Source organism: Sciurus carolinensis, chromosome 16, assembly GCF_902686445.1.
Source record: "Sciurus carolinensis chromosome 16, mSciCar1.2, whole genome shotgun sequence".
NCBI lineage: Eukaryota > Metazoa > Chordata > Mammalia > Rodentia > Sciuridae > Sciurus > Sciurus carolinensis.
The window spans coordinates 66,431,582-66,442,967 of NC_062228.1; the positions used below are offsets into that span (position 1 = coordinate 66,431,582).

Here is an 11,386-nt window from a genome sequence, read left to right on the forward strand (position 1 = left end):
AACAACAAAAAAAAAAAAAAAAAAAAAAAGGAAGGAAGGAAGAAAGGAAAAAACAAGAAAGGGAGGGAGGGAGGCGGGCAGGGCCTGTGGGTCCACCAGGGGCGAGGACCTAAGCAGCTTGGGAGAGGGCCGGGCAGGGCCGACCCCCTGGCTGTCAGGGCTCCAGGGATGTGCACCAGGCACGCTAAGTGGTGAAGACAGTCCTGAAGATGGGCCTCTAGGAACTACCCTTGTTTGTAACAGACGATTTCTGGTTGAAAGCGGAGAGTTAACCACAGCTTCAGCACAGAGGGCAAGGAGCAGGCCTCACCAGCGGGAGTGAATGAGGTCAGGTGTGGTGCACAGGTGGCTTTCCCACTGTGCTGGCTGTGGCTGCTCAGTTGCCCACCTTGGCAGCAAACCACTTCTCAGTCCAATGCCCCCTGAATGGCACAGTGTGAGCAGACAGGATCAGCAATGTCTAGGTGGCACAGGAGCCCAAGGAAAGTGACAGAGCCAGCAAGGGCAGGGGTCAGGACTGCATTGTGTGGCTGATGTAACTGCCCAGAACATGCAAAGCGATAGTGAAGTTATGTTAGTGGGGAACAGCAGTTGGAACAGGGTCTCACAGTAAATGAGTCAAGGGAGCCCACCAGGAGGTTGGAAATGGAGTGCGGTGAGGTTACAACACATGGTAAATTTACCAAGGATGGTTGAATTGTTCATTTGAACTGGGGAAACTGAAACAGCTGTCTAGAGGCAGAAAAGGCAGCTTCTAAGGGTTGTGAAAGTGTGTAAAGGTGCCAGGCCCACATCTAACCGGCATCCAGTGGAGGGGCAGAGGCCAGAGGATAAAATCAAGAAAAGTCTTTCCTGAGTTGCTTCTTTTACATATGAAAGCTCTTTAAACATTCCTTGCCTCCACCCACCTCTGTAGACCCTTAATCTCTGGATGCCTTTACTTTTCTGGTAAATGCTAAAGGCACTAAGCCTGGTCCCACCCATTGCTTTTACCACCTCTGTAGATTTCTCTGGGCCTAGATTTTTTTTTTTTTTTTTTTGCGGTGCTAGGGATTGGGCCTTGTGCTTGCAAGGCAAGCACTCTACCGACTGAGCTATCTCCCCAGCCCCTGGGCCTAGATTTGGGCCCCTTCTCTGGTCTCCTCCCTAAACTACCTGAGGCCATGAAGGACTGTCTACCCCAAGTAAGGAGGCTCTGTGGCTCAACCCTCCTCTGCTGCTACTTGCCTTGCCAGAGACCTCTCCGACCACCTGCGTCTGCCTCACGGGGAGAGGTTTCCATGGAGTGTACTTAGCATGGCACCCTGGGCCAGGTGGAAGCTCCTGGCAAACAGGCGTGTTCCTGAATCCTGGGACCTTCATGCCACATCTGGCACAGTCGAGGTTCACCGGACCTCGTTTGTGGATAGAGACTTGGGTATTAGACTTTTCTGCTAGATAGTAGCAGCCAGAGAGGTGACCCTGGACGATGAGCTGGCCTGGAAGTGATGCAGGATGGAAGAGGCTGTGAGCAAGCACAGCGAGGGATCTGGGAGATGCCACTGTCCACTGATCCATGCCTCTGTCAGCTGAAGAAGCCCAGTCATGCTGGAGCTCAATTTCTTCTACTCCTTTCAGATCTGTCTGGTACCTACTCCTCCCACCATGGACCTGGCCTCAGATTTTCAGTATCTGAAGGCTACATAGCCCTTCCTTGGTTCCTTATACCGGCATCCTCTGCTACACTCACTTATTCCTCACAACATTCCCATGAGCTGGGTTCAGTGGCACATGCCTGTAATCCCAGTAACTAGAGAGACTGAGGCACGAGGATCACACTTTTGAGGCCAACCTCAACGAATTAGTGAGACCCTGTCTCGAAAAAATAAAAAGGACTGGCAATGTGGTTTAGTGGTTGAGCACCCCTAAATCCAATCCCCACTATCTAGTGCAAAGCAAAAAAGCATGGCCACTACAATAAGGTCTTTGGAAAAAGAAGCAATAAATGTTTTCTTAAGGCTTGTGACTCTGGAGGCCACAGTCTTGATGCCCTTGACTGCCTGAGAGGGTCACAGTTTGGTTCCTCCCTCCCAGACCCATCCTGACTTCCAGGGCCAGATCCTCCATCTTCACCTCTTTCTCATTCACCAGACCTCTTCATTCAGGGCTGAGACCTTTGCTGAAGCCACTTGGGTTCTTTCCTTACCTTGAGTCTGTTGGGCTGGGCCTCCTGAGTGTGCCACCCAGTGAGGTCCTTTGTCTTCCCTGAAGCCCCTTTTACATGCCAATGGGACACTCCTCTCTCCACACTGCCATTCTGCAACTCAGCCCGCAGTTCTTCACCTGCCTGGCCGAGGGAGGGCGGCCTCCCTCCGTGCACACCTTCCCCATGCCCTTCCCAAAACTCAGCAAGGCCTCTTCCAGCCCCTCACTTTTACCCCTGAGGCCCCACGCTTGTAGTGACCCTGCTCTGTGAGAACGAGATCACAAAGGTGCTGATGACAGTTGGAAAGGCAGAAATGAAGCATTTAGCAAGAGGGAGGGGAAGGGTTTGGGTTCATCAGACAGAGAACAAACAGGCATTTATTAGGTTCTCCTGTGTGGAGGCCTGGGTCTCCCCAGCCGTGCTTCTTTTCTGTGGCTACTGTTATAGTACCATGAACTCAGTGGCTGAAAACATTGTCCCCGTCAGCTCACTGTTCCACAGGCGCTCTGCTCTGGGTCTCGCAAGCCTGCAACGGAGGTGTGTGTAGCTTGGGGGCGCGGCTAGTGGCCAAATAGAATCGGACAGAAAGCGGCTGAAGCAAGCTTTATTGGAATTTGGCTCTCGGGAGAAATTCCCAGACCCTGGGGGTACAGATCAAGTAGGGACCCAGAGAAAATCGCGGGTGACCCCGGCTGTCCAGGGTCTTTATAGGCCGGAATGGGAGGAGGTCCTGCTGAGTGACAGGTGGATGTTAAGGGTCAGTGGAATTTTCCAGCCCGCTTGACCGGTCACCGTTTGGCAGGCTGGCCTTTGTCTCAGCTGCTCTGCTCTGCCCCCTACAGTCGCCTAAATTCCGACCTAACTGTGTGGGCCAGGTAGGCTCTTATTGGAGGCTCTGGGGAAGAGTCTACTTACTCCAGCTCATTCAGGTGGTTGGCGGGATCCAGTTCCACGAGGCTGCAGGACTGAGGGCCCTGTTTTCCTGCTGGCTGTTGTCCAGGGCTCTTCTCAGACTCCCCAGTCCCACATTTCATCATCTGGCCGGCTCCACCTTCAAAAGCTCTGCCTTTCTTTTCTGACTTTCAGGACCCCTGCAATTACCTTGGAACTACCAAAATAATTAAGGATTATTCTCTATTTTAAGATCAGCTGATTAATAACCTTCATCACAACTGCAAAGCCCCTTTCACCATGTAGTGCAACTACTCAGACAATATGACCACATTTATAGTTTCTGGGTATTTGGGTACAAAATCTCGGCGGATCCTGCAGGTCAAGTTCAGTGAGAGCAGGACCAGGTGAAGCAGCGGCCTGTCCCTGCCTTACAGCAGCAGGAACCCAGGTGGAGGACAGACGACCTTCCGCCCTGCAAACCGCAGGGACAAAAGACGGGGCTTGGTTCGCAGTCAGGCAGGACTCCGGGGGCATCTAAGCTGTGAGAGGGTGCTGCGCATGGAGGGGCCGGTGAGGTTGGAGAGCAATGACTGAGATGAGGGGTTTGTCAAGGTAATGGGGACAGATCCGGTGGGCGGGGAGGCCACAGCGGGGGGCCCAGAGTCCGGCCCAGGAGGCCAGGCCGAGGCCCGTGTTCTTGTTCCTGGGGTTGCGAGCGGCTCCTCGAGCGTGGGGCGCGTGGGACCACCGACTGACATCCCCAACCCTTTTTACGTTTATTCTGAGACAGGATCTCGGTACCTTGCCCGGGCTGGCCTCGAACTTGCAACCCACGAGGCTGGGGTTACAGGCGGCACCGAAGCGCTGGGCCCCACCTTCCACTTTCGCGCGCCCTCGACCGCTCGGCGGACGGCGGGCTGAGTGACAGCTCTGGCCCCGCCCCCTCCCCGTCACCGGGGCGACGCCGGAAGCTTGCACGGGCCCTTAGATTGCTCGCGCCGCAGCCGCCCTGTCTTCTGCGATATTTTTGTTTCTTTCTTTCCAACTCTGACGAGCGCCGGAAGTGCGGCCTGGCGGCGGCGGCCAATCTCCATAGAAACTCGGGAAACGTGCGGCGACCTAGCGCTCCGCCTGCGCCGCAGAGGCCGCGGCCTTGGGTTCCGCAGGTGTCCCGGCCCGGAAGTGCGGCCTTCGAGTTGGTGAGCAGGAGGCGGCCACTGCAGGGCCAGAAGTCGGAGGTGGGGTCGGGCGGGCATCCCTCTGCCGCAGGGCCGGCGGGGAGGCCGGGGCGTGCTAGGGGAGGGGCACCTGCCCTGGGCTCGGAGCGCACGCTGCGAACGCGAGAGGGCGCTGCAGGATCGGGGCTTTGCGCGGGCCAGGGTGCAGAGGCGGGAAACCTAGGCTGGCGGGGGCTGCAGCGCGTGCGGTCGCAGCGGGTCAGAGAGGCGGCTCGGCGCGCAGGGTAGGGCGCGAGCAGTGGTGCCGAGTGTGGGACAGGGCGCTCGGAAAAAAGCGTGTGGGCGAAGGCGTGGCAGCGAGTGTGCTGCGCCAGTCCCGGGAGGGTGGGCCTTTGTTCGGAGGCATCCAGGACCGCCCTGCTACATCTGGGCTGAGGAATCAGAGCCCTTCAGAGAGCAGGGCGGGGGCGGGTTGGAAAAAGAAAGGGTTCAAGCCCTGCGGGTTGGTGCACAGGTTTGTGCCCCGCCCTCCCTTCCCATACAATGGAGAATGATGCTGCTAAAGGAGACAAGCTTTTGTAAATGCAAAGGCTTGGCTCTTTAGAGGAATTAATTCTACGCCTAGAAGCTTCTGAGCTAAGAAGGGTCCAGGTCTGTTAGGTCTGAACAAGCTCCCTCTGGCTGATGCGTTGGGGAATAGACCTGGAGGTGGTGTACGGGAACTAGCAGTGTTACTCCATCAGTGCAGGCCAGTGGTAACTGGTGCATAAGTGGTCTGGGGGTCTGGATGGAGGATGATTTTTTGCAAATGGGGAGGGAAGGGTTGAGTCTGAGACCCCCCCCAATAGATCCTTAGGATATAGGATCTGTGATTGTGACCCTGGAGAGACAGGTTGGTGGAGAGTAGACAGTCTTAGGGTGTGTCTTGTGTCTCGAGTCTCCCTTAGACCAGACATCTGTACATTCTGGGTGCAAGATGAGCAGAGTATATCATCACTGTTCCAAGGACAGAAAAACATGTCCAGTGAGCTCTGGTCACCTGCTTGATGGGTGGAGTTTCTCAGAGTCCTTGGGGGTTCCCCCTTTCTGGTGCCTGAGGCTGGGACGTGCCTGGATCATAGGACCACAGGTTCACAAGAAGCATGAGGATTGCCCAGCCATGCTTCCTGCATGGCTTCACGCAGGCTGTGGCCTGCTGGTGCTTCACCCTCACCCATCCAGTCATGTGGTCCATATGTACCCCCTCTCTATGTCACACCTACATCCTGGGCCCCTTAAACCCCATGGAGATGCCATAAAGAGTGAGGGCCTTGGGTTCATGCCATGGACCATGTTCTTGCCTCTCCTGGGGCACCTGCCCAACTACCCTCAGTCCTCTGTGACCAGGCATGCTCCAAATGGCTCTGTCCAGGAGGCAGATGTGCCATTCCATCCCCTGGGAAGACCTGCATACACTAGTTTGTGTAATCCCATCCTGACTGACGCAGCAGTCCTGGGTCAGCATAGGGCATTAGCTGCAGCAAGGTGCAAGGGAAGACCAAAAAAAAAAAAAAGGAAAGAAAGAAAGAAAAAAGCTACAGGAGTGAGAGCCACAACCAGCTAAATGAAGACTGGCTTGTGTTTCTGCAGGAAGTCTACTGAGTGAGGCAGGGAAATGGGTCCTGAATGGGGGTTCCTGGCTCATTCTACATAGGATTACACATTGGGAGGAGAGTAGAGGCTACTTAAGGATATATATATATATATATATATATATATATATATATATATATATATTTGAACTGAGGATTGAACCACCCAGGGGCACTTAACTACTGAACTATATCCCAAGCCCTTTTGATGTTTTTGGGTTTTTTTTTAGAGACAGGATCTCACTGGGTTGCTTAGGGCATCACTAAGTTGCTGAGGCTCTTTGAATTCGAGATCTTCCTGCCTCAGTCTAATCTTAGTGGCTGGGATTATAGATGTGCACCACTGCACCTGGCTACTTAAGGGTATTTGAATTGGGGTGAAGTGGGCCAAGAAGAGGATGTAAACCCTGCACCTTTGGGTGGGGAGGGAAGTGAGCAGAGCTGGGAACTCTAACCCTTTTCCAGAGATGTGCCAGGGGCCATGGAGGCAGAGGGCATTGCAGAGGACTTAAGGTGGGGCTGTCCTGTGTGTTGTGAACAGGGACTATGAGGGGCTGCTGGGGAGAGGTGGGTGGGTACGACCTGGATTGCAGTGCACCCTTGGTCCTGAACTGCTGTAAGTTAAGGGCTGAGGAGGCCTGAATGCTGGGGAGAGGAGAGTCCTTGGCTGACCTCCTGTCCTGGTCCTGTTGTCCCACGTAGATGGCGGCTGCGGAGGCAGTGCACCACATCCACCTGCAGAACTTTTCACGCTCACTGCTTGAGACCCTCAATGGGCAGAGGCTGGGTGGGCACTTCTGTGACGTGACTGTGCGCATCCGTGAGGCTTCCCTGCGTGCACACCGCTGCGTGCTGGCCGCCGGGTCGCCCTTCTTTCAGGACAAGCTGCTGCTCGGCCACTCCGAGATCCGGGTACCGCCAGTGGTGCCTGCGCAGACTGTGCGCCAGCTCGTCGAGTTCCTCTACAGCGGCTCCCTTGTGGTGGCACAGGGCGAAGCTCTGCAGGTGCTCACCGCCGCATCGGTGCTTCGCATCCAGACAGTCATAGACGAGTGCACTCAGATCATCGCTCGCGCTCGGGCCCCAGGCACCCCTGCACCCACACCCCTGCCAACGCCGGTGCCCCCGCCGTTGGCACCTGCGCAGCTGCGCCACCGTCTGCGCCACCTGCTAGCCGCACGGCCCCTGGGGCACCCGGGTGCAGCACACAGCCGCAAGCAGCGCCAGCCTGCGCGTCTGCAGCTGCCTGCACTCCCGGCCAAGGTAGAGGGTCCTGACGCGGACCCGGCACTGCCGGCCCCTGAGGACAGAGGCGAAGATGAGGAGGACACCGAGGGTGAGACCGATGGCGAGGACGGTGAAGGTGGTGGCCCAGGTGAGGGCCAGGCACCCCCTTCGTTCCCTGACTGCGCAGCTGGCTTCCTCACTGCTGCCGCTGACAGCGCTCGAGAGGACCCGCCTGCGCCTGCGGGCCTCGCTGACTATGGCGCGGGCAGAGACTTCCTTCGTGGCGCTGCGGTGGCCGAGGACGTGTTTCCAGAAAGCTACGTATCTGCTTGGCACGAGGAGGGCGGCTCTGCCGCAGAAGGCTGTCCTGCTGAGACCCCTACCCCACCCGACTGCGCCCTGGCGGGACCCCGAGTGCCTGGCGTGAAAACCTCAGGGATGCCTGTTGCACTTTTCCCCTTTCACCTGGGCGCCCAGGGGCCCCCTCCGCCAACCCCTCCCGCACCCTCGGGGCCAGCTCCTGCACCCCCGCCCACCTTCTACCCCGCGCTCCAGCCAGAGGCGGCCCCCAGCGCTCAGCTCGGGGAAGCCCTGGCCCCGCCCGGGGTGCCTGCCTCGGCCCCTTCGGGCACCCCTGTGCGAGCTAGCGGAGCAGAGCAGCCTGCCTACGAGTGCAGTCACTGCCGAAAGACGTTCAGCTCCCGGAAAAACTACACCAAGCACATGTTCATCCACTCGGGTGAGCTAAGGGGATGGGGAGGACCACCTTTCTGAGCTCCTTGGTCATTGGAGGTTCAAGCCCGAGGCGCAGTTGGCTGGTGTGGTTTTGTCGCTTTTAAGTCTCAAGTGAGCGATAGGTACTCTTGCCTGTGTCTCCTCGTGTTTTGGGGGAGAGGGACTCCTGAGGCTGGCTTAAGGAGCAGGCCCCTTGAGGAGTAGATGGTGGAGCCTGGGGGGCAGCATGGATGGAGCAGGGATTGGGGGCTGGGGGTGGAGCTCCAGGTAGTCTCCTGCATCTCTCCAGATGTTCACTAGGGGATTGGGGCTTGGGGTGAAGTAGGGTGGGTTTTCTGACCTAGGAAGAGTGGGGGAAGCTGGCAGAGAGTTGGCTGAATCAGGGCCTGAGGAGCCCTCTGGGCTGGAGTTGTAGGTGGAAGAGTGTGGGGAACCTCACAGGTCCCTCAGAGGAACAGGGTCCCCAAAACCATGGGGAACTTCTTTCTTATCTTGGTCAGGGAGGTGTCTCCTCAGGGCCAGGGAGGAGCAGAGTGGAAGGATGACCTGGGGTGGTGGTGGGTAGGTCCTGGGTAAGTTTGCTCCTTGGGGACTAGGTTCTGACGGGAGTATGAAAAGCAGAAGCTGGCCAGCAGGCAGAGCTGACTGTTAGTAGGAAAACCAAAAGCATGGTTGGAAGGCCACAGTGAGAGTGAAGTCAGAGGCTCTTCAGGGGCCAGAACTTGGGGTTCGACTGTGAGGGGTGGGAATGCTCTCTGTGTTGTCTGAACTGGGGAGGAACTCAGACGTGACAGTTTAAAATCTCTATCTGGCTGCCCAGGAGTAGAGGGAAGAGCCTGGCACAAGGGGAGCTGGGTGATTGGCATGCAGAAGGCTGCCAGGACCCCAAGGTAGTGCCAACCTTGCAAGACATGCGTAACCTAAATGAAGTGCCCAGCCTGGTTAGTCTGGGGGACCAAAACCACGCCCACCCCAGCAGGCACTGCCCTGCAGCCTCTTGCTGCTTAGAGACTTTGTCACCACATGATGACTGGAGATGCCTCCCCTGTAGTCCAGGGTGATGAGGGCAGTCTCTTACTCTGGGGACATTCTAGTGGCAACAGTCAGGAGTTCTAGGCAACTGGGGCTTCCAGCAGGAAGGGGCAGATGTGTCTTGATCTCTCCTTGTTCAGGCATGCTGGGCCTTGCCAGACGGTGTCTAGAATAGTAACTGCAACACTGGGTGCAGTGGCACACCCCTTTAATCTGAGGCTGAGGCAGGAAAATCACAAATTCTAGGCCAGTCTGTGCAATCTAGTTGAGGCACTATCTCAAATAAATTAAAAAGGCTGGAGATGCAGCTCTGTGGTAAAGCACCCCTGGGCTCAATCCCCAATACCAAAAACATAGCAAGTGGCTATCAGTGTTCAGAAAACTCTACCTGCATGGGCATATTGGAGGCTGCACCAGTGTCTCCCGTTACCTGGCCAGGTAGAGTTGGGGAGGAAGGTCACTAAAAGTCCTGGGAGTTCCTAGTGGGGAGTCCAGACAGGCAGTGGTTGTTCCAGATGGGCGGGGTTCCCTGCTGGGGGGTACCTGTTGGATTTGGGGGTCCCTGCCAGACAGTGGCACCCTTGGATGACGGTGTGGGTTCTGGGGAGGTTTCCCTGACAGCACTAGGCACGTAAATCTCGGGGGAGGGAGAGGAGAAGGTCTGACGCACATGTGCTGCCCCCCTTGTCCGCAGGTGAGAAGCCTCACCAGTGCGCAGTGTGTTGGCGATCCTTCTCGCTGCGCGACTACCTGCTCAAGCATATGGTCACACACACTGGTGTGCGCGCCTTCCAGTGTGCAGTTTGCGCCAAGCGCTTCACACAGAAGAGCTCCCTCAATGTGCACATGCGCACTCACCGGCCTGAGCGTGCACCCTGCCCCGCCTGTGGCAAGGTCTTCTCGCACCGAGCGCTGCTGGAGCGCCACCTGGCTGCGCACCCTGCGACCTGACGCGGGATCTGGCTGCATCCACCGTGGGATCAACCACGCCCCTATGCCGGTTGGCTACTGCTGCCTTGACCACCACCCTACTCCTCTCCCAGTCCTGTCCCCTTCTCCAGGCTGAACCTGGGGCACAGCCCCTTACTCCTCTCTTCTGCATCCTTGAACCCTCCAGGTGGGTCCAAGGCCCAGACAGGGGACAGTCAGAGACCTGGCCACTAAGAACTGGACCATTTCCAGGCTGAAGTAGGCTCACAGGCCCTTGGAACTGGGTCCAGGGTTCATATCTCTGGCATTGATTTGCACCCGCCTCCCATTTGCTGTAGGGTGTGGCTGCGGCTCTGTTTGAGGGTTGGTGGAGTGATGTACCTGGGCCCCCACCTGGCACTACCCCTCCCTCATCCAGGGCCTGAGGAGGCCCAGATGGACCCATCATGGAATGGGTCATACCTTGGGACTCTCACTTCATAATAAAAGACTCTAGCCAGTGCATACTGCCATCATAGACTGGCTGGGCTAGGAACATCAGGCCTCAGCGTCCATTTCTGGGTAGCACCCTGCCAGCCCCTGGAATTCTGGTGTGGGATCTGGGGTGGGTTGCACGTACGACTGAAGGTCAGTTCACGTGGAGCTGTATGCCGGGTCCCCATCTGAAGTCAGGGCGCTACAACACTCACCTAGCAGTCACACGGCTTGCTTCTGCAGTCACAGTGATTTCAAGCCCCACCTTGCAGCCAGACTCAGGGCCTTTGAAATCTCCTCCCCTCCCTCTGTTCTGACGCATGATGTTTGAACACCTTACTTTTGAGGAATCTGGGGGGTGTCCTTTGGGACCAGGCTGCTGTGAGGCTTTGTGAGCCCCAGGACACCTGCCCTTGTTGCTGGGTGCTGAGTACTGGAGTGCACAGCATGAGTTAGCTGGCCCTGTGGGGAGGGGGCAACAGCAGCCAGGGACCCTAGGGCTGGGTGGATGAAGATGGGTACCCAAGGCAAGATGACGTCACAGGACCTGCATCAGACCTCTGCCAACCTAGAGGGGTCATCATCCCCCTTCTCCCACCTCCAGTGCACTGTCGGCTCCTGGGCTCCTGGACTGGGTAACCTGCTTTCAGGATTCGGATACAGTGGAGCAGGTTACAGCCAGGAAGGCCATGCCCCAGGCTACCTGGGTGTGTGGCAGCTCCTGTCCCTGCCGCCATAGGCAAGGGGCAACCACACATCAGAGGAAGAGTTCAGCTTCTCAACTCCAAGGTCGATCCCCATGGACAGGGTGAGACAGTCCCTGTGCAGGCCTGTGGTGGACAGCTAGGTTTGAACTCAGGCAGTGTAAGTGTTTAAGTATTTTCTGAGCTGTTGCTGTGCACCTGGCAGGAGGTTAGGGTCCCCTGATCGCTGGCAGGTGGCTTAGCTCAGCAGAGTCTCATCTCCCCAAGAGTTTAATGAATGCTGCAGGAGGACCACCAGTGAGGTTGGCAGAGCATCGGATGCTTTTCCATTTGACTCGAGTTAAACACTCCCCAGGGCAGGGATTTCTGCCTGTCTCCCAAATGCCTGGAACACAG

The 11,386-nt window shown here is 56.9% G+C and overlaps 1 protein-coding gene across 3 annotated transcripts; it reads left to right on the top strand.

Annotated features, from left to right (window-relative positions):
• The first annotated feature begins 3,981 nt into the window (after window positions 1-3,981).
• Zbtb45 (zinc finger and BTB domain containing 45) lies at window positions 3,982-11,151 on the top strand. 3 transcript variants are annotated; one of them, XM_047528365.1, is made up of 3 exons: window positions 3,982-4,317; window positions 6,591-7,854; window positions 9,577-11,151. In XM_047528365.1, the coding sequence occupies exons 2-3, from the start codon at window positions 6,591-6,593 to the stop codon at window positions 9,831-9,833; spliced, it is 1,521 nt and encodes a 506-aa protein (XP_047384321.1). In that variant the 5' UTR covers window positions 3,982-4,317; the 3' UTR covers window positions 9,834-11,151. The 3 variants fall into 3 exon arrangements, with proteins under 3 accessions (XP_047384321.1, XP_047384320.1, XP_047384322.1); XM_047528364.1 differs by having other exon boundaries at window positions 4,015-4,278; XM_047528366.1 differs by lacking the exon at window positions 3,982-4,317 and adding an exon at window positions 4,489-4,541.
• The last annotated feature ends 235 nt before the right edge of the window (window positions 11,152-11,386 follow it).